We start from the raw sequence: 27416 nt of genomic DNA, 5'->3' as shown, positions 1-27416 counted from the left end.
ACTCTGCACAACCCCATCCTGTCCTGGGTAGTACAGCTTCCGTACCACACACATAAGCCATAAGTGAGCACACTCTCAATGGCACAGTGACTACCACTACCAAGGAGCTGGGTGGCAAACCTCTGTTCCTCAGTCCTTCCATTGCAAGTTACCCCACTGAATCTCCCTGCCTGAGGCTGGGTCTACTCTCCAGACTGAGGTACTTCCACTGGGCAGTGATTCCTTCAAAGATGGGACATGGCCTTACAGTGTGAGAACAGGATGCTGGACCAGATGGACCATTGGCCTGACCCAGAAGGTCCTTCTTCTAACTCCTCCTCCTCCTCCTCCTCCTCCTCCTCCTCCTCCTCCTCCTCCTCCTCCTCCTCCTCCTCTTCTTCTTCTTCTCCTCTATTAACAAATACAGATTGTTACAATAAAAATCGTGTGGCACCAGCTCTTTCATTAAAGGCAGTCAGTTCCCCCAGGCCCATTGGAACAAGAAAGACTTCACCTTTTGGCAGAAGGACAACAAGGAGAGAGAGAGTCTAACTTCTACTAGGAGGGAGTTCCAAAGTTGGTGGGAGCTACCACCACCAAAGTGAGAGCTGGACCATCAAGAAGGCTGATCGCCAAAGAATGGATGCTTTTGAATTCTGGTGCTGGAGGAGACTCTTGAGAGTCCCATGGACAGCAAGAAGATCCAACCTCTCCATTCTGAAAGAAATCAGCCCCGAGTGCTCACTGGAAGGACAGATCCTGAAGCTGAGGCTCCAAGACTTTGGCCACCTCATGAGAAGAGAAGACTCCCTGGAAAAGACCCTGATGTTGGGAAGGATGGAGGGCACAAGGAGAAGGGGACGACAGAGGACGAGATGGTGGGACAGTGTTCTCGAAGCTACCAGCATGAGTCTGACCAAACTGTGGGAGCAGTGGAAGACAGGAGTGCCTGGTGTGCTCTGGTCCAGGGGGTCACGAAGAGTTGGACACAACTAAACAACTAAACAACACTGAGAAGGCCCTCTCCTGTGCAGGACTGAGAGAAGGGGGACCGCTGAGTTATGACCCCCGAGCTATAGCCTCTTTCCAACAAACTCAACCTGAGAGGTGCTCTGCTGATACTTCAGAGGGGCTCTGGGATCCTGGGTGGCAGGGGGTTCTCTGCCCCCATGAGGGCTAGAGGCTTGCCTGAGCTTTGCGGAGCCTGTTTGTTTTTGATCTGAGCAGCACGTCTCCATGGCAATTAAGTGAGACGCTGGGCCATTAAGTGAAAAGGTGAGGCATTGAGGGGAAAACAACTTATGGTCCTTGACCTTTCTGGAGGACTTTTCCATTTGATTAAAATTCTCAGAGGGCCATTATTGGCCAAAATCGGCCACTCAATTACATCGATTTCATTTATTTTCCTTCCCCGCCGAACGCCACCCAAACAACTTAGAGCATAATGGAAGGAAGGAGAAATATCCATTTCTGCCTCGCTCAAGAGTTAGATTTGCTGGCTAAATCTAACTGGAGTGGACGGCCAGGTCCACAGAGTGCAGGAGAAGGGCCTTGAAGGCAAAGGAGAATTGTGAACTTTTAATTAAAAATAGGAGCCGACTGGTGGATGGGGGCTAAGTGCCTCTCCCGCCCCATTGCCTCTTTTGTTTCCCATGATCGCAATGAAATTTCGTGAGCCTAATGGCGGGGAGGATAAAAGCTGGGGAGAGGGCAGGAGTGGAGGAGGCGGAGGAGATGCAAAGCAAGAGGTCAAATCCATTTTGAAGCCCAAATGATGACCCGGCAAATGTATCTCCTGCGTGGGTTCCCGTCCAAAGAAATGAGTTTCCTTGAAAGGGGACAGAGTGGCAATTCTAGGGTTTAAGCGAAAGGTGATGGTAATGGATTTCATTATACAAGGAAAACATGTTGACCTCACCACTTGTAGGTAATGGAAGATGATCATGAGCCAGAAATACCAGAGGTTTTCTGGGCCTGTTAAGAGCGGTGCAGACTGAGATGGTGTGTGTGTGTGTGTGTGTGTGAGAGAGAGAGAGAGAGAGAGAGAGAGAGAGAGAGAGAGAGAGAGAGATCAGAGCAGAGTGCAGAGAGAAAAACAGAAACTCTGTTTCAGTAGTCAGATATACACCGCTTGAATGTACAGTGGTACATTCAGGTTAAGTACTTAATTTGTTCCAGAGGGCCATTCTTAACCTGAAACTGTTCTTAACCTGAAGCACCACTTTAGCTAATGGGGCCTCCTGCTGCTGCCGCACCACCGGAGCACGATTTCTGTTCTCATCCTGAAGCAAAGTTCTTAACCTGAAGCACTATTTCTGGGTTAGCGGAGTCTGTAACCTGAGGCGTATGTAACCTGAAGCGTATGTAACCTGAGGTACCACTGTATTGTTTGTTTGTTTGTTTGTTTGTATCATGGGTAGGCAAACTAAGGCCCGGGGGCCGGATCCGGCCCAATCACATTCTTAATCCAGCCCGCGGACAGTCCGGGAATCAGCGTGAGTAGAATGTGTGCTTTTATTTAAAATGCATCTCTGGGTTATTTGTGGGGCATAGGAATTCATTCATTCCCCCCCCCCCAAAATATAGTCTGCCCCCCACAAGGCCTGAGGGACAGTGAACCGGCCCCCTGCTGAAAAAGTTTGCTGACCCCTGGTTTATATGCTGCCCTATACCCACAGGTCTTGTAAAAAGTAACAACCTCAAAGCAGTCTACGAAAAGCAATAAAATTATCGCTAAGGAAAACGACAACTACCTGAGACTTCCGAAAGCGTAAAACCAGATGAAAACTCTCACTGAGTTTCTAAATGTCTGGGTAGGCTTGTCTAAGCAGAAATGTTTTTAGCAGGTGCCAGAAAGAGTCCGGTGAATTGCCCGAGCTCAAGTGGCAGGGAGTTCCAAAGTGTTTAGGCGCCAGCACACTAAAACTTACGCAAATGTGGAACAAGGATTGTGGTGGCACCGGTAACAGGAGCCGTACCACGGATCAAGGGTTTGCAAGGACCACGGATATGGATGAGATCCATATCCTCGCTGCAACTTTCAACAGGTTCCATTGAGCTACCGGGGTGTAACCATGGCTGTGCTGAGTCCTAATTCTGCACCAGAGCTGGACCTGGGCTCCTACACAGACAGCACATTCTGCAAGACAAATGTGTTGACATTTGCACACAAACAGGCAATTTTGGGGGGAAAGGTCAGAACAATCCATAATGGCAGGAAGAAGCCTGTGAAGTTCGGGAGCCCTCTGTTAAAACATAGGGAATCCAAATGAATTCTGAGCATGATGACCGTAACTCAATGCTGGACCCCTTCTTTCAACTTCTTCTTCTTTCTTTGGAGGTCCCTCATAGCCGAGTAAGATTGTCTTCCATAAATATAGTTTTTACAGTGAGTCCATAAGTGACTGTGGAGGCCAATTCTGGATCCACACATCCTTCCACAGTAGGGACATAGGTTTCCGGGCGGGAGTTGATCACGGTGAGGGTTTGCCAAGTGTGCCTTCCTCTTAGCACGTTTCTCCCTTTCGCCCTGAGTTCGAATGTCTTCAAAGCCCATGACACCTTTGGTAAAGGCTGTTCTCCAACTGGAGCGCTTGCAGGCCAGTGTTTCCCAATTGTCGGTGTTTCTACTACATTTTTAAAAAAGATTTGCCTTGAGAGAGTCTTTAAACCTCTTTTATTGACCACCAGCATTACGCTTTACATTTTTAAGTTCAGAATAGAGTAGTTGCTTTGGAAGACGATCATCAGGCATCCGCACAACATGACCAGTCCAACGAAGTTGATGTTGAAGAATCATTGCTTCAACACTGGTGATCTTTGCTTCTTCCAGTACACTGGCATTAGTTCGCCTGTCTTCCCAAGTGATGTGTAAACAGTTTTGGAGACACCGTTGATGGAATCTTTCGAGGTGTTGGCGATGACGTTAATAAGTGGTCCACGTTTCACAAGCATACAGAAAGGTTGGTAGTACCATAGCTTCGTAAACTCAGTGCACTGAACTTAATTTTATAATGAATGATTTAGAGTGTTGTTTGTGTTGTACTTTTGTATTGTTTTATTGTTGTTAGCCGCCCTGAGCCCGGCTTCGGCTGGGGAGGGCGGGATATAAATAAAATTATTATTATTATTATTATTATTATTATTATTATTATTATTATTATTAGCACAACCTCCAAGGGGAAGGTGGCACTAGGTCCTCAGAAGCAGGGGTGGGAAAACCCAATGGCTACATTCCCTTCTGCGAAATCTTCCAAAGTCCACGTTCAAAAGTGGGTAGAGCAAGAAATAGAGATTTTTTCCCTCCGTACAGTAGCAGAGGACGCAGGTGGCGCTGTGGGTTAAACCACTGAGCCTAGGACTTGCCGATCAGAAGGTTGGCGGTTCGAATCCCCGCGACGGGGTGAGCTCCCGTTGCTCAGTCCCTGCTCCTGCCAACCTAGCAGTTCGAAAGCACGTCAAAGTGCAAGTAGATAAATAGGTACCGCTCCAGTGGGAAGGTAAACGGTGTTTCCGTGTGCTGCTCTGGTTCGCCAGAAGCGGCTTAGTCATGCTGGCCACATGACCCGGAAGCTGTACACCGGCTCCCTCGGCCAATAAAGTGAGATGAACGTCGCAACTCCAGAGTCGGCCATGACTGGACCTAATGGTCAGGGGTCCCTTTACCTTTACCTTTATGACTTCCCTTGACCTGGACACTCAACTTCTGTTGTTGCAGCCCAGAATAGCGTTAGCTGTTTTTTGCTGTTGCTGCATCACACTGTTCTCATGTTCAGCTCGTGGTTCCGAAACACTGTTGCTGGAAACAAATCATATCGCAATGTTATAGTCAGCTTTAGCTATCGCAGAATTGTATAGTTCGAAGGCTTCCAAAGAATCATTGCAGGAATGGCAACTAAAGTATCCTGGACAGAGGCCCATCTAATCTCTGCTTCAAAAGCTCCAGTGAAGGAAGAAGAGGAGTTTGGATTTGATATCCCGCTTTATCACTACCCTAGGGAGTGGCCACTATGAGAACAGGATGAGGGACCAGTTGGGGCCCTTTCTGAACTTCTCCCAGTTCTGCAAGATCCTTTTTCTAACCGCAGCTTAGGAACCAGAGTTTCTTTGTGTGGCTTCCCAATGTGGACATTGTGGGAATGTTCAGCGATGCAGCAAAGGATATATTGTTTGATTATAGCCATTCCAACTTGTGTAAACAAGTTCACAATCTAGCAGAGTAACATTCCCCTTTTTAAACTCAGGCTCGCTAAAGCCTCTATAATAACTGTTCTGGTAAAGGTAAAGGGACCCCTGACCATTAGGGTCCAGTTGTGACCGACTCTGGGGTTGCGGCGCTCATCTCCCTTTACTGGCCAAGGGAGCCAGCGTACAGCTTCCGGGTCATGTGGCCAGCATGACTAAGCCGCTTCTGGTGAACCAGAGCAGGGCACGGAAATGCCGTTTAACTTCCCGCCAGAGTGGTACCTATTTATCTACTTGCACTTTGACGTGCTTTCGAACTGCTAGGTTGGCAAGAGCAGGGACCGAGCAACGGGAGCTCACCCCGTTGCGGGGATTTGAACCGCCGACCTTTTGATCGGCAAGTCCTAGGCTCTGTGGTTTAACCCACAGTGCCACCTTTCTCCTTCTTCCCTCATAAAAGATAAGACACGACACAGTCTTCTATAAAAGTATAAAAAGAGTTTACTCACTCACATTCTGTTCACAATCGGATCCCAGAAGGCAGACTTAGCTTAGAAAAGTTACATACACCTGGAAACTATCTCCTAAAGAGACAGTCCCTTTGTCCTCTCTTGACTGGAAGTCAAGAGAGCATCTTCGGCTAAGCAGATGTTGCTTCTTCGACGCACGTAGTCAAAAAGAGAGAGATATGGTGGCCAATCCTATGCTTTTGTTGTTACCTGCACAGGTGAGGCCACGCCCACCTCTAGTCCCATGCAGAGGAAGTCTGTCCCAGCCCAGAAGGAAACAGGAAGTTTACCTGCTGGCTGGACAAACATTCCTCCCCATGTGTGAACATGTTCACTCTAGGAATGTTGTACTTGACTGCTCTTGTGTTTCACATCCCACAGACATCAATGGATGCTGCCCTTAATCTGTCAGCAAAGGGTGAAGAAGGAGCCTCAGGCGTCCTCTCATTCACAAATGTGGCCTTGCCTTTAAGGCCCCTCCTTCCCCCACCCCCAGGGAATAAGAACAGCTTGACCCTGGCCAGCCTCCCATGTAATCTCCCGCACGCTGATAAAACTCCTGAAGGTCACGCAGGGCCTCTGCTACTGCCCTCCTTCTTGTGCATCGACTGAGAAGGCCCCTGAATGCTATTTTTAGTGCAGTGATAGGATCAGGTAGAATAAGCCCTGGGAGTCCTCCCTTAAAGCACACTCTGCGTCCCCAGGCGTGTCGCTTAAGGATCCCGAGAGGCCGGTCCTTTTGCAGGTAAGTTCGGGCTTCTTATTTTCAGGGGTCGTCTTTGTGGGGAATGAATGCCCTCCTCTCCCCGATGTGCCCCACATTCTCTCTGGGGTCTCTGCATCTGTCCTGACTCAGGGCCTCTTGTCTAAAATGGCTGCAGGTGGAGAACACAACTCAAGTTGACTCTCAGCATCCCAGGATATTGTTTTGCTTTTAGGGAGGATTTCAGAGGGTTGGAAGGGCACCTCAGGCATCATCTAGTCTAGCCCCCCTGCAATTCAGGGATCAGAGCTGAAGAATCCCTGACAAATGGCCACCCACCCTCCGTTGAAAAACCTCCAAATAAGGAGAGTCCTTCCGAGAGAGGCCGTTCCACCGTCAAACAGAACTTACCACCAGAAAGTTCTACCTAACGTATAGTCAGAATCTTGTTGGTCTCTTTGCTGGCCCAAGTGGGACTAATTTAACCAGCTAGCCCTGGTGATCATCTAATGTTTATTGGATGAATTTTCCCCCTAAATTGATTTTTTATTTTTGATTTTATTGTTATTTACGCTTTATACAGTATTTTATGCTGGTTTGGTTTTGTTGGTTTTTTTTGTAGCATCAATTAAGTGTTTTTAATTTGTTGTTAGCAGCCCTGAGCTCAGTTTCCTGAACCAGGAAGCGTGGGGTAAAAATTAAAATTAAAAATGATGATAATAATAATTTATTACCCTGCCCATCTGGCTGGGTTTCCCCAGGCACTCTGGGTGGCTTCCAACAAAACACTAAAATATAATAACCTGGTTCCCTGTAACTTGGCTTCTCGCAGTGAGGGAACCGCCAGAAGGCCCTCAGTGTCTGGGCAGAATGATGGGGGTGGAGATGCTCCTTCAGATATACTGGACTGAGGCTGTTTAGGGCTTTAAAGGTCAGCACCAAGACTCTGAATTGTTCTCAGAAACGTACTGGGAGCCAGTGTAGGTCTTTCAAGTCCGGTGTTATGTGGTCTTGGTGGCTGCTCCCAGTCACCATTCTAGCTGCCGCATTCTGGATTAGTTGTAGTTTCTGGGTAGCTTTCAAAGGCAGCCCCACATAGAGCGCATTGCAGTAGTCCAAGCAGGAGATAACTAGAGCATGCACCACTCTGGCAAGACAGTCCACGGGCAGGGAGGGTCTCATCCTGCGTACCTGGTAAATAGCTGCCCTGGATACAGAATTGACCTGCGCCTCCATGGACAGCTGTGAGTCCAAAATGACTCCCAGGCTGTGCACCTGGTCCTTCAGGGGCACAGTTACCCCATTCAGGATCAGGGAGTACTCCACACCCTCCTGCCTCCTGTCCCCCAAAAACAGTCCTTCTGTCTTGTCAGGATTCAACCTCAATTTGTTAGCCGCCATCCATCCTCCAACCGCCTCCAGACACTCACACAGGACCTTATTATTATAATTTGAAGCTATTGGTTTGGGAGCTGCCATCTGGAGCGGCAGAAAGCAAGCTCTCTCCATCTTCCATGCAACAGCCCTTGAGATATTTGAAGGTGGGCCCCTAAACGATGATGGCGTTTTCTCAGCTGTGGAAAACGCAGGCGAGCTCTCATCTCAGGGAAGGGGGGAATCCACAGAGATGTGGTGAAAAGGTCAGAAGGCTTGCAACGACGGCGTTTCCTCTAAGGAAATGTGTTTTATCGTGACCCATCCGGCTCTAGAAGACAGCTCAGTGTCACAAATCAACGAAAGAGAATATTAACAATGTGTGTCCGTGTGCATCACAGTCACATATACAGAGAGGGAACAACAGCACAAACAGCTTGATGGGGTCAAGTGGGGGTGAAGCCTGGGACTCATCCAGTTACAAGAAAGGAGATTCTGACTAAACATCAGGAAGACCTTTCTGGTGCTGAGAGCCATTCAATGGTGGTGGAACAGTCTCCCTCGGGAGGTTATAGACTCTCCTTCCTTGGAGGTTTTTAAGCAGAGGTTGGGTGGTCGTCTGTCATGAATTCTTTAGCTATGATTCCTGTATTGCAGGGGGTTGGACTAGATGACCGTTGGGGTCCCTTCCAACTCAACCATTCTCCGATTCTCTGATTAATTGCATGTGGTTTTAGTTATCCTTCCTTCCTTCCTTCCCTCCTTCCTTCCTTCCTTCCTTCCTTTCTTTCTTTTTAAAAATGTTTTTATTAACAATTTCAACATAACAAATTATCAAAACATATCATATTCATTATTTTCCCCCTTCCCCCTTCAAACCCTCCCCCAAGAGACTTCCCTCAGCTCCTCTCTCTGATTTCTCAGCACATATTATTCTCTGCATGTTGTAAAATTATACATATCCTTACATTACCTATCTACCATATTATCAACCAATAAATTTGTGTATGTTTATTCAAAACGTGGCAAAGAGTCCAATTCATTTTGTTGTCTTTTTAGATAAATTGTAAAAAGTTCCCATTCTTCCTTAAAGTCACAGTTGTCCTTGCCCCGCAGTTTGTATGTCAATTTAGCCAGCTCTGCGTAGCTCATCAATTTTTCTTGCCACTCTTCTTTTGTTGGGATTTCCTCATTCTTCCAGCCTTGTGCTATCAAGACTCTTGCCGCTGTTGTAGCATACATAAATAAATTCTTTGTTTTCCTTGGCAGGTCTTGTCCTACAATCCCTAACAAAAATGCTTCTGGGTTTTTTTTTATAAATGCCATTTTAAACATTTTTTTCAATTCATTATATATCATTCCCATTTTTTTTTAACTTCTCTACATTCCCACCACATATGATAAAAAGTCTCTTCCTTTTCTTTACATTTCCAACATGTGTTTGACCCAGTTTTGTACATTTTTGCTATCTGTACTGGTGTAATATACCATCTATACATCATTTTCATATATTTTTCTTTCAAAAGAGAACAATCTGACATAATACACAATTTGAGGACTGGGGGAAATTGTGGAAAGTAAATTTGAAATTTACAGATTGGTTTTGGTTATCCTTTCAAGTCACATTTGCAACAGAATCCTTCTTCGGCTTTTTTCCATGTGTGGGGAGAGAAGGCTTGTTGTTTTAATGGGTTGGTATCCTGCCTTTCTCTCAAGTTGGGATTTAAGGCAGCTTACAAAGGTTTGTAAAATGCAAAGTAAAAGTTGAGAACAGTCAAAATACCGTATTTACTCAAATCTAATGCTCACCTTTCTTTTGGCCAAATTACATTGCAAAAATTAAGGTGCGGATTAGATTTGATGGTGCATTAGACTCGAGTAAATATGGTGCACCAGAATGCATTTAGAGGCAGTGTAGTTCACCCCAAAATCTAGTAGCGGAGCGGTCAGCATCATCTGCACCTTAGTCTGAACATGCCAGCAAAGGGAATTCCACAACCATATAAAGTTCCAGGACCCAAGGTCCACCTGGCCTATGCAAGCAATTAAGAACACAATGGTGAATGGATGCCTGTCTTTTTAATAGCTTTTATTGTATGGTTTTATAGTTTCATTGCTGTAAATCTCATTGATATATATATATATATTGCACTTAATTTCTTTATTATTAATGTTGCAATACATATGTGAAATCTTTACATATTGATACATATACATTATATTCGTAAATTCATTTTCACATTTCATTATATACCTACATTTATCCATTTCTTATTTCTTGCCCTGTATCTTCCCTCGACCTGTGCGTGACTTCCTTGTTATTATTTTGTAACTTTATTATTGAGATTGTAATTTTGTATCTTAATAATTAAACATTCAATCTTATATATCTGCTTAGCTTAACTTAACTTTGTGAAATCAGTCTATACATATCAATAAATTCATTGATATATATATATTTTAATGGCATGACAGTATATAAATGTTCTTATAGGTAAATGGTGGGTTTTGAGGAGTAATTCAGAGGAAGGCAGTGCCATGAAGCAATCTCAGAAGTGGCTCAATATTTTTGGCAGTGAAATTTTTGTATTCCTACCCTTTACAAAACTAAGGACAATTTGGCAAGGGTGCCTTGAAACCACGCAAAATGCTTCCCCTGTAATTTGCTCGCTCTAAAGTAAAATATCTTAGAAACTTGAATTTTAAATATGAATTTTCATAGAATCATAGAATTGTAGAGTTGGAAGGAACCATGAAGAGCAACTCCCTGCAATGTTGGTGTTCATGGGCCATGTGTTCTGGGACTGATGGGATTTGCTGTCCAAAAACCCAGTTGTGAAAGACTGCCCTAAATGTTAAGAAACTTTCCTTTTTCATTTTCTGCTTTTTTTTCCCAATTGAAGGAAAGAGACCTAGGAAATGCCTAAAACAATCAGCTGTTTGTGATCGATGCATGAACCGCAGTCTCTGTGAGTTGTCTATTGGGTCCTCCTTTGGGGCAAACGACTTGCTGGAGGACTTGTCCATGGTGCTGAAATCTTGGTGCCAGGAAACCTGTCCTTCGAGCTGTTATCCTCCATGAAAAATGCACCAGTTGCAGGCAATCTGCTCAATTTAATCCAAGGAAACCCTGAGACTAAGCACACAGCCTCAAGGAGGTTTGGAGAAGACCTTGGGTCCTAGACTGAGCTGGCATTATTCCATCCAAGGTGGAATAACGGAGAGGAGTGGAATTCACTCTTGCCATCCTCTGGACCACATTTCCTGGGTTCTCGAATCGACGCACACCTATAACCTTGCAATCCCGATGGCAGCTCCACATTCAACCTTAGGTTCTCCCTTGCGGTGGATCCCTTCCTTTCCACGCCAATGCAAAGTTTGGGGTTTGCACCAAGGAGACTTCTCCATGCTGGCCAGCCTCTGAACGAGTGGCTGTTCCATTGCCAGCTGGCCTGGGCCTGTGCTTGCACCATGAAGCTTGGGGTGCCTTCAGGACCCCAAAGGCTGGTGGCACAAACACTCCTCTTCCTGGCTTTCCTGAACCGCCGCTCCCTGCAGAGACCCCTGACGGCCGATGGCGAAGGGATGAGCGGAGATGACGGCCACCAAGGGAGCCCTGGACTCATCCAGTGTGGAGAATACAGCAACCAGGTCCTGCCCAATGGCAGGTGCAAGATCATTGCCACCTTGCCACAACTGGACCAGCAGAGGTGCCCGGACATGTTCCGTTGCACGGACGAAGTCTCCTACTGGCTCCACGAGAACGAGGAGAGGAAACAGCAGATCCTGGAACTGCGGGAACTCATCTCGGAGCTCCAGGAGGAGCTGAGGAACCATCGTCACCGCATCAAGATTTTGGAGCTGCAGGTGAGTTTTTTAATGGGGAAAAACATGGGCAGCAACTTAGGTATAGGGAGACTTTGGGGACCATTGAGCTGGATCTGTCCCCACTCCCATGGTTGAAGAAACCCACTTGTCAGTCACATGATGCCACTGTGACATCAGATTCATTCATCAATCAATCAATCAATCAATCAATCAATTGATTGATTCATCCCAGAGACATCCCAGGGCAGTTTACGGAATAAAATACAAGATAAAACACAAGTAAATAATTACATCAACACAACAAAATAATGACCACCCCACTTCCCACAGATAGGCTATAGGACAGCCTTTCTCAACCTGTGGGTCCCCAGATGTTGTTGAACTACAACTCCCATCACCCCTAGCTAGCAAGGCCAGAGCTCAAGGATGATGGGAGTTGTAGTCCAACAACATCTGGGGACCTACAGGCTGAGAACTGCTGCTATAGGATATTAATCAGCCAAAGGCAGAATAGAGTGGTACTATTACTTCCCTTGACCTGGACCAGGGGTCAGCAAACTTTTTCAGCAGGGGGCCAGTCCACTGTTCCTCAGACCTTGTGGGGGGCCGGATATATTTGGGGGGGGGGAATGAACGGATTCCTATACCCCACAAATAACCCAGAGATTCATTTTAAATAAAAGGGCACATTCTACTCATGTAAAAACACGCTGATTCCTGGACCATCCGCAGGCTGGATTGAGAAGGCGATTGGGCAGGATCCGGCCCCCGGGCCTTAGTTTGCCTACCCATGACCTGGACATTATACTTCTGTTGATGCAGCCTAGAATAGAATTAGCGTTTTCTGCTGCTGAGTCGCTCATGTCAAGCTTGTGGTATCCAATCACATTTATTAGAAACAAATCATATAAGAATCTGCTATAGTCAGCTTTTACCATCCCAAAATCATAGAACAGTAAAGTTGGAGTGGATCCTAAGGATCTTCTAGTCCAGCAATGCAGGGATCTCAGCTAACGAGTCTCTAACAGATGGCCATTTAACATCTAATATATATATTCTACTGTTTGGTCAAACCACATCCCATATTTGGCCAAGCTATCATTTCTGCGACAGAATAAATCAGATTTATTAGTGTTTATAAGGTGGCAACAGAATATCACTAGTTAGAGGAGATTGCTTGAGGTATTGGAACCCCAGAGCTGAGACCCCATAAGGCAGGCTTCCATAACCTCGGCCCTCCAGATGTTTTTTGGGACTACAACTCCCATGATCCCTAGCTAGCAGGACCAGTGGTCAGGGATGATGGGAATTGTAGTCACACAAAAAATATGGAGGGCCGAGGTGGAGGAAGCCTGCCATAAGGCCCAGGTAGGATTGAGAGAGCCTTTATCCAGAAAAAGGGGGTTGTTGATTAGAATTAAATAACCCTTTGGGCAGAGGAGGAGAGGACAGACTGCCACCCAGTTTATTTGATTAACCATCTGATTTCCAATTGATTGATTGATTGATTGATTAGTTTATTACAGGTAAATATTCGCACTCTTTCAAAAGCTCGACAGCTTTCGACAGTGTCTGGGATTCTGGGATTCTTTAAAACTGAAACTAAATACTGTGATTTTTGCTCTATAAGACTCACTTTTTCCCTCCTAAAAAGTAAGGGGAAATGTGTGTGCGTCTTATGGCGCGAATGCAGGCTGCACAGCTATCCCAGAAGCCAGAACAGCAAGAGGGATTGCTGCGCAGCGATCCCTCTTGCTGTTCTGGCTTCTGAGATTCAGAATTTTTTTTGTTTTTTGTTTTCCTTCTCCAAAAACTAGGTGTGTCTTGTGGTCTGGTGTGTCTTATAGAGCGAAAAATATGGTACATTCTTAACTCAGTACCATGCCAAATTTAATTGTCTCTCTATAATTTAATCGACTAAATTATATGTGGACTTGTATTCAACGTAGCAGTAAGCAACTCGTTCCATTCGTGTAAGGATTTCTGCTGGTGCAATGGCATTTCCCCCCTCCCAGCCCTCCAGGCACCCTCTAAATCTGTTCTGGGGTCTTCCCCAATGCTCTGGAGCAGATTTGGGGTGCAATGGGGAGGGAGGAGTCTGTCAAAACAAATGCATCAGTTGCCCCCCTTAGTCTGCCATCCTCACACCACTTACTTGGGAGCAAGCCTTTTCCTGTTCAACAGGACTTAACTTCCAAGTAGGCAAGTTTAGGATTGGACTGTTAGTTGATTAATCTACCAAATAAAAATAGCTTCCCTATTTATTTATTTTTTGTTTCGCTCCTGGATGTAAGAAGAGAACAGATTGTGCTTTAATATTTGCATAACTGGAGGTTATGTAAATGAAAAAGGATATAGAGAATTGAGTAAGAGAAAGGATGGCTGTTCGCCAGGTATGAATTACAGAAGGAAGGGAGATTTGGCCCCTTAGGAAGAAACAATATTTTCTTATTATTAAGACTCATAAATCTTTGCCATCCAACGGAGCTCAGAATTTGTTTACTGGAACCATTCTGCAATTTTGCGCCCATCACCTGCACAAATCCAGTTGCTCCTCTCTGAGGATGAGAGCACCTACACTCCTGGTATTAATTAGTTGATCACCATCATGCTTTAACTTTGATTAACATTAGTAGCAACCCAAAAATGTGGCAGCAAGGTACTGCATCGTGCAGTTTACAAAACCAACAAGCAGTAAAAAGCAAGAGAAAGAAACGGCGACACAGCAATACAAATCAAGACATCCATATTTCCTTAGGTGGCGTGAATGGATGGTGTACATTGAGCATCTAAGTCTGGAGTTTAGTAAATAAAATCCCCATGGCTGACATAAAAGCATTTTTAATAATAATAATAATAATAATAATAATAATAATAATAATAATAATTTATTATTTATACCACGCCCATCTGGCTGGGTTTCCCCAGCCACTCTGGGTGGCTTCTAACAAAGTCTTAAAATACAGTGGTCTGTTAAACATTAAAAGCTTCCCTAAACAGGGCCGCCTTCAGAGCATGCACCACTCTGGTGAGATAGTCTGAGGGCAGGTGGGGTCTCAGCCTGCATATCAGATGGAGCTGGTAAACACCTGCCCTGGACACAGAATTAACCTGCGCCTCCATGGACAGCTGTGAGTCCAGAATGACTCCCAGGCTGCGCACCTGGTCCTTCAGGGGCACAGTTACCCCATTCAGGACCAGGGAGTCCCCCACACCCGCCTGCCTCCTGTCCCCCAAAAACAGTCCTTCTGTCTTGTCAGGATTCGACCTCAATCCATTAACTGCCATCCATCCTCCAACCACCTCCAGTCCTCCACACACACCCCTGGAAACACGCAGCATGTGTGTGATTTCCCCTCGCAATAGACAATGTCCACAAGTTATTATACCACCAAGCCAAAAGCAGATTTTGGTTCAAGGTTTCCCATTGTGGGCTATTGAAATCCCAGCTGCAGCTAAGCACCCATGTCATAAATTCTTCAGCTGTTGTCTTGCTAAACATCAGGAAGAACTTTGTGGTGGCAAGAACTGTTTGACAGGGAAATGGTCTCCCTTGGTAAGTTGTGGACTCTCCTTCCTTGGAGGTTATTAAGCAGAGGTTGGAGGGCCACCTGTCATGGATGCTTTAGTTGACATTCCTGCATTGCAGGGGGTTGGACTAGATGACCCCAGGACCCCTTCCAACTCTAATAATAATAATACATTTTATTTATATCCCGCCCTCCCTGGCCAGAGCCGGGCTCAGGGCAGCTAGCACCATTAAAATTACAGTAAAAACATAATGGGGGGGTGGGACCAATTTACCGTATTTTTCGCTCTATAGGACGCACTTTTCCCCCTCCAAAAATGAAGGGGAAATATGTGTGCATCCTATGGCGCGAATGCAGGCTCCTTGGCTTCAGCGATAGCAACGGGAAGCCTCCGAAGCGCAGAGGGAGAGCTTCACGTTGCTTTCGCTGAAGCCGCCTGAAGCCCCCAGAGCGCAGGGAACTCCCGCTGCGCTCCGGGGGCTTGAGGCAGCTATCCACAAGCCTTCGGAGCGCAGCAGGAGTTCCCTCTGCACTCCGGGGGCTTCAGGCAGCTATCTGCAAGCCTTCGGAGCGTTCCCGCTGTGCTCCGAATTCTTGCGGATAGCCGTCTGAGGAGCGAGAGGGGTCGGTGCACTTCGCTTCACTTCATTTCTCCTCCCACTTTGCTGAAGGGGCGCTGCGCAGAGAGGGGGAGAATTTTCCCCCCCTGTTCTCCTCCTCCTATGGTCCGGTGCGTCCTATAGAGTGAAAAATACAGGTTAAAATGCAATTTAAAATGCAGCCTCATTTTAAAAGTAGCCCATAGATCAGAACCATAAGGGGAAGGAAGCATAAGGGTCAGATTGAGTCCAAACCAAAGGCCAGGCAGAACAGCTCTGTCTTGCAGGCCCTGCGGAAAGATGTCAAGTCCCACAGGGCCCTAGTCTCCTGTGACAGAGCGTTCCACCAAGTCGGGGCCAGTACTGAAAAGGCCCTGGCTCTGGTTGAGACCAATCTAACCACCTTGCGACCTGGGACCTCCAAAATGTTGTCATTGTGGACCTTAAGGTCTTCCGTGGGACATACCAGGAGAGGCGGTCCCGTAGGTACGTGGGTCCTAGGCCACATAGGGCTTTAAAGGTCAAAACCAGCACCTTAAACCTGACCTTGTACTCCACCGGGAGCCAGTGCAGTTGGTAAAGCACTGGATGAATGTGATCCCACAGCAAGGACCCCATATGGAATCCTTACATTTCTATGATTCCATGATTCACATATTCAGGAATGACAGCTGTGGGGGAACCTGAACAGGTGATTTAGTTATTTTGGATATTTATTTTAGATGCTCCTGGGAGCAGAAGTATGAAACCTGGGGGCCTCCCAGTCAAAAATGGAAGGAAACCCCCCAGAGCCCAGAACCCCACCTGTGATGACTGTGATGAAGTATGAGAACACCTGCACAGGTGTACCATGACCATAATAGCAATAACATAAATAAATCTGAGCTCAGTTTCCTGATGATGTCTCTGGCGCAAGCCCCACCACTAGGCAATTGACTCCCATGCCAGGTTCCCATGGTAGCTCAGCTAAGAGATAAATCAATTTCATTTCCTGTTAGTCTGCAGATTGTGGGACCAATGGATTTTAGAAGCAATCTAGTAGGGAGATATCCTGGAAATGGAGTGGAGAGGCCTCTTGTGCGCACTGTGGGCTTCACACAGGCATCTCGTTGGCCGCTGTGAGACTAGGATGCTGGACTAGGCGGGCCACGGGCCTGATCCACCAGGCTTTCCTCATGTTCTTGTCTTCCTGCATGAGCCCCACTGCAAAGGAGCTTCTACTTGAAAGGAGCTTCGAGAAGGAGAACTTCACTGAATTGTGTACCCCTGTTGGTTCACGTCCCTGTGCTGGGTTTCGTACCAAGTGTGCTCTCTTTGGATCACGCCCTTTATCCAACACATGTTTGCTTATTTCTCTGCTGAGCTTCCCACTGCCACAAAGTGCCTCCGTGCGAGACGAGAGGATCACAAGTTCTCTTCCTTTAATTCTTTGCAGAGGGTCCCTGCCCTTTGCCAGATAAGCTTCTCTGGGGGGGTTGGCTAATGACAGATCAGACCGATGAGCCAGAGACCTCTGTCACACCAGAGCCATCAGCTCTTAAGGGGTTCGGCCACACAAGTCTTGTACATTTTGTGTGTGTGTGTGTGTGTGTGTTAGGAATGTGCACCATGGACCGCCTTATAGTGCAATACAGCCCTGTTCAGGGAAGTTTTTAATGTGTGACATTTTAATGTATTTTTAATCTTTGTTGGAAGCCGCCCAGAGTGGCTGGGGAAAGCCTGCCAGATGGGCGGGGTACAAATATTATTATTATTATTATTATTATTATTATTATTATTATTACCCAGCACAATGTTTCCTCAGCAAGCTTGCCCACTGCATTTTGCCCATCCTTTAGCAGAGGTCAGCAAACTTTTTCAGCAGGAGGCCGGTCCACTGTCCTTCAGACCTTGTGGGGGGCCAGACTATATTTTGGGGAAAAAATTAATGAACGAATTCCTATGCCCCTCAAATAACCCAGAGATGCATTTTAAATAAAAGGACACATTCTACTCATGTAAAAACACACTGATTCCTGGACCGTCCGCGGACCGGATTTAGAAGGCGATTGGGCCGGATCCGGCCCCCGGGCCTTAGTTTGCCTACCCATACTTTAAAGCATCAGTAGAAAAGGGCATTCTTAGAATCCTAAAATTGTAGAGTTAGAAGGGACCCAGAGGATCATCTAGACCAACCCCTTGCAATGCAGGAAAATTTAGTCATCCCACCTATCCAGACCATTCTTGTTTGTTTGTTTGTTTGTTTGTTTGTTTGTTTGTTTGTTTGTTTGTTTGTAGTTTTTGGGACCTCACTCTTCAGCCAGAAAGGCTCCCAGTGCAGGTTGCATACAATAGGGACACAGGTGGAGCTGTGGTATAAACCACTGAGCCTCTTGGGTTTGCCAGTCAGAAGGTCGGCAGTTTGAATCCCCGCGACGGGGTGAGCTCCTGTTGCTGTGTCCCAGCTCCTGCCTACCTAGCAGTTCCAAAGCACACCAGTGCAAGTGGATAAATAGGTACCACTGCGGCGGGAAGGTAAACGGTGTTTCCATGTGCTCTGGTTTCCGTCACGGTGTTCCGTTGCGCCAGAAGCGGTTTCATCATGCTGGCCACATGACCTGGAAAACTGACTGTGGACAAACGCCGGCTCCCTCGGCCTGAAAGCGAGATGAGCGCCGCGACCCCAGCCACCTTTGACTGGACTTAACTGTCCAGGGGGCCTTTACCTTTGCCTTCAGCTGCATACAACCAATTAAAGAAGGCAGTCACTTACCCACAGGCTTACAGTCAGGGCGAAAACACAACACAAAAGTGGAAAGACACCGGGAGGGAAGAGGCACAACAAACCTCAATATTGGGCACCAATTTCTAAAGAGTTGTTCCTCTATTGACCAGTTGGCCCAGTTCAGGAGGTGGGTAGGGGGTGATGTTTATTTCTGGAGCAACTCATCCCACTCTTGAATGTTTTGCTTGTCCTTCTTTATCTATCTGTCTGTCTATCTATCTATCTATCATCTATCTATATCTATCTATCTATCATCTATCTATCTATCTATCTATCTATCTATCATCTATCATCTATCTATCTATCTAATTAATTTTTTACATATCATTCCCAACAATCAAATAACATATATTCTTATCTTATACAATGTTTTGGACTTCCATCAACTGCATCTGAAGGTTTTTTCAATCTTTATCACTCAATCTACATTTCTTAATTTCCCTATTACTTTTAATTGTCCTTAACTAATAACTCTCTTCATGATCTTCTCTGCAATATTTCACACAGTCCTCCTTACAAAACGTCTCGCAGTCCTACTGGCATAATCCGTTTCTTACCATTGCTTTCCCAATAGTTCCAATATTTACTCCAGTCCTCTGAGAATCTCTGGTCCTGCAAGTTTCGAATTCCTTCCTGTCATCTTATCCAATTCTGCATAGTCCATTAATTCCACTGTCCTTCTTTGTTCCACGCCTCCTGCCGGCCCCCATCCTGCTGCTGCGAAGCATGAAGAGAAGTCCAGCCGCAACGCCACTGTGGAGCAGCGGGTTCAGGAGCTGGAGCAGCACTACCAGGAGGCCAGCACTCTGCAGCACATTCAGGCCACGCTGCTGTACGACATGCAGGCCCAGGTCCACAATGTCTCCCTGCTGATGGACTGGGTGCGCCACAACCCAGGCTGCCTGGTCCCGGTGGAGATGAGGCTCCAGCACGAGATGCACTACCCAGGTGAGTCCCCCTGGAAGAGCCAAGATTCGGGTTCGAGTCCCACGTTGGCCAAAAGACTCCTGCTTGCAGAGGTTTGGACTAGATGACCCTTGGGGTCAGGGCCGAATTTAGCTTTGAAGGTACTGAAGGTAATGGGGCCCTTTATGTGTCCAGCTGTGCTTTGCCAACAACAGATTGTCGCTGTTTTTTGTGTTGAATATATGCTATATGGGACGCGGGTGGCGCTGTGGGTTAAACCATAGAACCTAGGACTTGCTGATCAGAAGGTTGGCGGTTCGAATCCCCGTGACAGGGTGAGCTCCCGTTGCTCGGTCCCTGCCAACCTAGCAGTTCGAAAGCACGTCAAAGTGCAAGTAGACAAATAGGTACCACTCCAGCGGGAAGGTAAACGGCGTTTCCGTGCACTGCTCTGGTTCGCCAGAAGCGGCTTAGTCCTGCTGGCCACATGACCCGGAAGCTGTACGCCGGCTCCCTCGGCCAATAAAGCGAGACGAGCGCCGCAACCCCAGAGTCGTCCATGACTGGACCTAATGGTCAGGGGTCCCTTTACCTTTACCTTTTACTTTTCCTTGATCATGCATTGATTTCCTCACTTCCCCAATCCCATCCTGAGCCTTCATTTGGCACCTCCTCTGTATTCTGTGGGGCATCCCTGCCCCCTTTTGTCTCCTTGTCCTCTCCCCACCCTAAGATCCCAAAGGAAATGCCCTTAATGGTGTTTGTGATGCTGTTTCTTCGGTTGTGGGCTTTCACCACATAACAACAACCAGGTCGACGGAGCCCTTCCCATCTATCCTCCAACTGGGATTATCTGATAAAGACTTTCACCCACTAGCCCAAATCCAGCCTGAGCCCCTGACGTAGGCGAAGGGAAGAGCACGCCTCTGGGCTAGCAATCCTTTAAGCCGGCCAGTTCTGGATGTTGTGTGCTCGCTGTCCCCCTGGCTTTAAGCGGGATGTAGACCAGGTCAGTCCGCTTCTGATCCCACTGCACACCGAGGCTACGTAAGCAGAGTCACCTTGGTTGCCCCTGGGCCAAAGGGAGAGGCATTTTGCAGCAAGAAGGGGGACTCTGGTCACTGTGCTTGGATGGGGTTCAATCACATGCCAGTGTGGAGAAGAAGAAGAAGAGTTTGGATTATGATATCCCGCTTTATCACTACCCGAAGGAGTCTCAAAGTGGCTAACAATCTCCTTTCCTTTCCTCCCCCACAACAAACACTCTGTGAGGTGAGTGGGGCTGAGAGACTTCAGAGAAGTGTGACTGGCCGTAGGTCACACAGCAGCTGCATGTGGAGGAGCGGGGAAGTGAACCTGGTTCACCAGATTACGAGTCTACCGCTCTTAACCACCACACCACACTGGCTCTCGGAAGAAGAGGGCAAGAAGAGGGACTCTGGTCAGTGTGCTTGGGTGGGGTCCAATCACATGCCAGTGTGGAGCTAGGGCTGCCGTAAGTCTGGGATTTCCCGGACATATACAGGATTCGTCCGTTGGAAATAGTGTCTGGGTGGAATTTCAGGAAATCAGTAAAAATGTCCGGGGAAACCCAGGTGTATGGCAACCCATGCTGGAAGTGTTGCTTTTTTGGTGAATTTCCTTAAGAATACAGTCATATCTCATGTTACGTCCGCTTCATGTTACATTCTTTCAGGTTACATCCCGCGGCCACCCAGAAGTATTGGAAAGGGTTACTTCCGGGTTTCACCACTCATGCATGCGCAGATGCGCAAAATGACACCGCATGCATGCTCAGAAGTGGCGAATCACAACCTGTGCATGTGCAGATGCGCCACTGCGGGTTGAGTTCTTTTCATGTTGCGAATGGGCCTCCGGAACGGATCCCGTTTGCAACCAGAGGAACCACTGTATATCAAAAACTTCAATTTTTTGGAGATTTCACACCAAAAAGGAGGGAGGGAGGGAGGGAGGGAGGGAGGAGGAAGGAAGGAAGGAAGGAAGGAAGGAAGGAAGGAAGGAAGGAAGGAAGGAAGAACTCAACAGCTCCCCTCCCCCAAAAAAAAGAAGCTCCACAACTTTTTTGTCCGGATTTTCACTTCTTGAAATACGACAACCCTAGGTGGAGCAATTAAAGTCAGTTTGTTATTATTGGTTTGCGGGCTCAGTCCAGATGATGCCTTGAAATGGTTTTTCTCTCCCTTCCTCCCCGGCAGATGTGAAGCATGCCAAGAACTGCCCCATCGATTGTGCCTCCATATACTACAACGGGGTTCGGCGGTCGGGCGTCTATAGCATCATGCCATCCGATGGAGGTTTGCCCATTGAAGTGCTGTGCGAGATGGATGTGGAAGGTATGGAAGGAGGCAATGGGAGCGGGTCATCCCTGGTGTTTCCTTACATGTTGAGATACTTGGGTCAGACGCTGCTTCGTGACTGGACTTTAGGTAAAGGTAAAGGGACCCCTGACCATTAGGTCAAGTCGTGCACGACTCTGGGGTTGCGGCGCTCATCTCGCTTTAATGGCCGAGGGAGCCTGCGTACAGCTTCGGGGTCATGTGGCCAGCAGGACTAAGCCGCTTCTGGCGAACCAGAGCAGCGCACGGAAAAGCCATTTACCTTCCCGCCAGAGCAGTACCTATTGATCTACTTGCACTTTGACGTGCTTTCGAACTGCTAGGTTGGCAGGAGCAGGGACCGAGCAACGGGAGCTCACCCCGTCGCGGGAATTCAAACCACCGACCTTCTGATCAGCAAGTCCTAGGCTCTGTGGTTTAACCCACAGCACCACCCGCGTCCCTCAGGGGTCCTTTACCTTTAAATCTTCCAAACTGGGTGGGAGAAGTTCAGATCAGGGTGTGTGTTTTTTTCAGTTGGATTGTCAGTTCAATGACATTTCTCGCCGCAATTGTGTGGCAGGTGGAGGCTGGACCGTCATCCAGCGGCGTCAGGATGGCACGGTCAATTTCAACCGGACGTGGAACGAGTACAAAGACGGCTTTGGGGAGTTGAGCAGTGAATTCTGGATGGGCAACGAAAACATTCACAAGATCACCAGCCAAGGGGACTACTCTCTCCGCATCGACCTGGAAGATTGGAACAATAAGCACAAACATGCCTTTTACCAGCTGTTCAGGTAGGTATTCTGGTGAGAGGGCATCTGGGTTGCTGCCCAGCAAAACACGATAATACGATAATCTTTTATTGTCATTGTCCCATACAGAACAACAAAATTGAAAAATCTACATAAGACATTCAAAACCCAACAAGCCTGCTATCCCAGCTATCCCAGCCTGATTAGCCCCCTAAAACCTCTGACACCATTTTTAAATACAATATAGGTACTCCCATAGAGACTCCTTATACTGTGTTTAAAACCAGAATTGCATTTGGGTAGAAACTGTTTCTCAGGTGGCTAGTCCTAGTCTCAATAACCCTGCACCCTCTTCCAGAAGGCAGAAGCTGAAAGAGATCATTTCCGGGGTGCGCACTATCCTGCGCTATCTCTGCAGCTTTCTTATGGCACCTGGAAACGTAGATTTGGTCCAAGGTGGGAAGAGTGCACCCAATTATTCTCTCCGCAGTCTTGACAACCCTGGACAGCATTGTTTTTCCCTGGCCGTGCAGCCCCCAAACCACACACAGAGACCATAAGTTACCAGTAATACACTCTCCACAGTACACCACCCATATTTTAGATGCTTTCCTCTATCCAAAGCACCTTCTTGTTGAACTGCCCCCTCCCATCAGCCCCAAGAGCCAGCATGCCCAATGGTCAGGGATTTGTTTTATTCATTTATTTCATGACCTATTGTTAAAACAAAAAACCAAGCGGTTTACCAAAAAAGATAAAACCATAAAATTATCAATTGGGGGGGAAATAGCAGGAAAAATTTTAAACTTTCTAAACATCTGCTTGGGCGTCCCTAATTATTATTATTTTTTAATGGATAAATAAATAAAATCATTTAATTTTACATCCCACCCTTTAGGAACAGGGACTGAGCAATGGGAGCTCACCCCGTCGTGGGGATTCGAACCGCCGACCTTCTGATCGGCAAGTCCTAGGCTCTGTGGTTTAACCCACAGCGCCACCCGCGTCCTATACAAATGTTTTAATCAGGAAATAAATAATACGCCGTCTGCAGGAGGCCCTCGCCTGCAGAGTGCAGAGGTTAGGAAACCAGAAGCCCAAGGACAGCGTTCCTTTCGATTTCTGCAAAACCACCTCCCCTCTGAATTTGCCCCGGCTCGGGAGCAATGACTTAGAAGCCCACTCTAAGATGCTCTCAGAAATCTTCCCTGTTGCCTTGCAGCATTGAGAACGAGGTGAATTACTACCGCCTGCATGTGGAGGGCTTCAGTGGGACGGTGGAGGATTCCTTCGCCTGGTACCACAACAAGAGGAGTTTCAGCACGCCCGACTCGGGGAATATCTGCGCCGCCATCTCCCACGGAGGCTGGTGGTACCACCAGTGCTTCTTCTCCAACCTCAATGGCGTTTACTACAAAGTAAGTCAGGCCACTGAGGTGGCCTCAGCGGCCCGCATGCCCTCTCGGGTTTTCATTTTAATTTCAGCTTCAAGCAAACTTGTGAGTGGGTGGGTGTAATATGCTAAAAATTGCTAAATTTGTATGCTAAATTTATAGTCATACCTCAAGTTGCGTCCGCTTCAGGTTACGTGTTTTCGTGTTGCGTCCCGCGGCAACACAGAAGTACCAGAACGGGTTACTTCCGGGTTTGGCCACTCGCGCATGTGCAGAAGTGCTAAATCGTGTCGTGCGCATGTGCAGACGTGGGACTTTGGCTTGTGTCAATTCCATGTTACGGATGGGCCTCCGGAATGGATCGCGTGCATAACATGAGGTTCCACTATATATGCTAAAGCTATTTTTGGTCAACTGCATACTATCCCTTGCTTTTTCCTGTTGGGCTAATTGCAGTCGTTAACAGTCGTCAACAGGTTTACCCCACCCCACCCTCAATAATCATAATCATAATCATAATAATTTATTTGTACCCTGCCCATCTGGCTGGGTTCCCCAACCACTTTGGGCAGCTTCCAATAAAATATTAAAATACAGTGGTCTGTTAACTCTGGGCGGCTTTCAACTGAATACTAAAATACAACAGTCTGTCAAACATTAAAAGCTTCCTTAAACACGGCTGCCTTCAGATGTCCTCTAAAAGTCTGGTAGTTGTTCTTCTCTTTGACATCTGGTAGGAGGGCATTCCACAGGGCAGGTGCCACTACCGAGAAGGCCCTCTGCCTGGTTCCCTGTAACTTGGCTTCTCGCAGGGAGGGAACTGCCAGAAGGCCCTCGGCGCTGGACCTCAGTGTCCAGGCTGAACGATGGAGGTGGAGACGCTCCTTCAGGGATACTGGACCGAGGCCGTTTAGGGCTTTAAAGGTCAGCACCAACACCAGAATGCTCACGGTTTTCATGGAGATGTTAAAAAACCTAGCAATCATAAACTGATGCAGAAATGAGAAACAGAGATTGATAGAATCATCCACCCTTAATTTAGAGGGCCACATTAAGCTCTAGGTGTCAGACTTCCACATCTGGTTTTAGCAAAAGGGTGCAAATTTACTCTCTGTTCTCTTCCCCAACTCTCTGACTCTCTCCTCTCCTCCCGTGTTGTCCATATGCGCAGGGTGGAAGATACTCTCTGAAGAACCGCAAGATTCTTGGCCCCGATGGAGTGGTCTGGTACACGTGGAAGGACACCGATTATTACTCCCTCAAGAAAGTCACCATGATGATCCGCCCCCGCACATTCCGCCCCCACCTCTCCCCATGAAGGAACCCGGGATCTCTTTCTCATCAAATCACAGCTGGGCGATGGAAGACCCTGGACGGCTGCATCACAGTCCACCGGCCTGTCCTGAGGCATGGCCCCTCACGCCAGTCGGTCTGTCACGTGGACAATGCAAAGAGCAGTGGACAGAATCCGACCCTCGGGCACTTTCGCCCAGGAGGGGTGCATTCTGGCAGCAAGGCTAGCTTGACGAACGAGGGGTGGTTGGTGCTCTCCCTAAATGTGGGCGCTTTGGTGGCTGCAAGCTGTGGAGATGGCAGCCCAGTGGAAGCCATGGCTTCTTGAAGAATGGCTGCATCCAGCTCTTCGTCAGAATGAAACAGGCTACGAAAAGGAAACCAACGAAATGAGTTTGGAATATCAACATATTTTATGAAGACTGATGGGCGCCAGCTTGGAGCGGTGCAGTGCTGCCCTCTGTTGGAAGAAGCTGGGCTTTGCTGGACCTCGAAGTCCCTCTTTCGCTACATGTTTCCGACATTCTGACATCTTGCCTGTTCAGCCTTGAGGATTCGCCATTGCCACCTGCTGCCATTCAAAAGGAACTGCTTTGCAAATGGAAGCTTTCCTTGTTTGCTCTGGCAGTTTGGGGGCATATTTCCGCAGCGAATCACAGAGACCCCTTGCGACAGGGACCTATATCTCTTTGAAGCTGAACTGTTTAGCGTAGTTGGAAGAAGAGGAGGAGAAAAGAGACAGCATCGCTTTTGCTTATTTTGTAAAACTCATATACTGCTTGATTTGTAAAAACAAAACCCTCAAGATCTTTAAAATGGGGGAAAGGGCCTTTTTGCTTTTCTGACCTGGTGCTATAGGTGCTTTTCTGCAAAGACTCGGTCCTTCCTTGGAATGGGTTAACTGAAAAATGAGAGACTTGTATTTTCAGAATTCCTGAAAGCAGAAGCTGGAATATTATCCATGCCCTGCTTCTCCCCATTGTAGAGGGGGCCCTTCGGTTTGGAGTCGGGGGGGTAGGATTGGCTGCAAAATCATAGCTGCCGGGGCAACTTCAGAAAAGCTTGAGGAAGCTGAGAGCAACATCTGCAGCAGAGATCTGTACCAGGAGGTGCAATTTCTCCAGCTGGGTCTGTGGCTGGAATCTCTCTCCCATAAGGTCACACAACTTCTTCAAAGTGGTCTTGCCAACCAACTGCTAACTGCATAGCTGTCAACCGTCCCTTATTTGGAGGGAAACTCCTTTATCCCAGCGCCGTGTCCCACTGCTGTCCCTTATTGATGATGTCCCTTAAATTTCCCGGGTTTCAAAGGAAGCAGCTCCTCTCCCTCCCTCCCTGCCGGCCAGGGAGGAGGGAGGCTCCAACTGTGTTGCTTGGCTGCGTTGCTCATCCAATAAGGAGTCTAAGAACGACTGGGGGGTGGAGCTTGCATGCCTTGTGCCGATCAAATCGGCCGCGTTGCCTGGGGACTCGCCTTTGCTCAGCGCTTCCCAGCGGAGAGGTGACGGTGGTTTTCCTTGCTGCATCCCCTTTGCCGGGTTGCTGCGCTGTGGGAACCACCACTTGAGGCTTCGTTTGGCTGCTGGCTGGGCTTTCTGCCTTTGGCTCGGAGGGGCCTTAGAAGTCGAACATACCTGTGCCCTGAAAATCCCTTATTTTGGCTGCTGATCCCTTATTTTTGAGGCTGCTGGTCCCTTATTTTCAAATCTGTAAGTTGACAGCTATGGCTAACTGGCAAAAGACCTCGGAATGAGGGTTGGGGGTAGAGGTGTCAGAAAGAGGATAGGCTTGCAAGGGATGCCAAGTAAATATTTTGGGGTGGGGAGATCAGTCTGGAAGAATTGTAGAGCTGATGTCAAAGCTTTGTCCAAATCTTACCTGAATAAACGTCTTATGTGTTTTGAAGAACCTTTGCATGGGATTAACAACCTGCTTGTGGCCAGATTTCACAGGGAACCTGGCCTGCGCCACAAGCACCACAGCCCTGTGGGAATGTTGTAGGTAGCAGGAGGGGGTATATTGATTAAATATTATCCTTCCTAACTCACGCTAGTGAGTTTATTCATACAGCAGAGTACATTCCCCTTTTTATACAGCAGGAAGCTAGTTGCAGATTCGTTAGAATATCTTAAGTTATATTATTTCTGGTAAGACCCCTTTGATTCCCCTAAAAGAATAAAGACACAACAGTCTTCTTTTAAAAGTAGTAAGAAGTTTACTCACATTCAGTTCACAGTTGGATCCCTGAAGGCAAAGAGG

At 47.3% G+C, this 27416-nt stretch overlaps 1 protein-coding gene across 1 annotated transcript; it reads left to right on the top strand.

Moving 5' to 3' along the window:
- Positions 1 to 10656: 10656 nt before the first annotated feature.
- LOC128411469 (angiopoietin-related protein 7-like) lies at positions 10657 to 27027 on the top strand. Its single transcript, XM_053383817.1, has 6 exons — positions 10657 to 11616; positions 19196 to 19418; positions 21593 to 21730; positions 22296 to 22512; positions 23693 to 23888; positions 25036 to 27027. Exons 1-6 carry the CDS (start codon positions 11119 to 11121, stop codon positions 25180 to 25182), a joined length of 1419 nt encoding a protein of 472 aa, XP_053239792.1. The 5' UTR covers positions 10657 to 11118; the 3' UTR covers positions 25183 to 27027.
- The last annotated feature ends 389 nt before the right edge of the window (positions 27028 to 27416 follow it).

Source organism: Podarcis raffonei, chromosome 3 (assembly GCF_027172205.1).
Source record: "Podarcis raffonei isolate rPodRaf1 chromosome 3, rPodRaf1.pri, whole genome shotgun sequence".
Classification (NCBI taxonomy): domain Eukaryota; kingdom Metazoa; phylum Chordata; class Lepidosauria; order Squamata; family Lacertidae; genus Podarcis; species Podarcis raffonei.
Note: the sequence above shows the minus strand (reverse complement) of the source record. Positions and strands in the feature narration are given on the sequence as shown.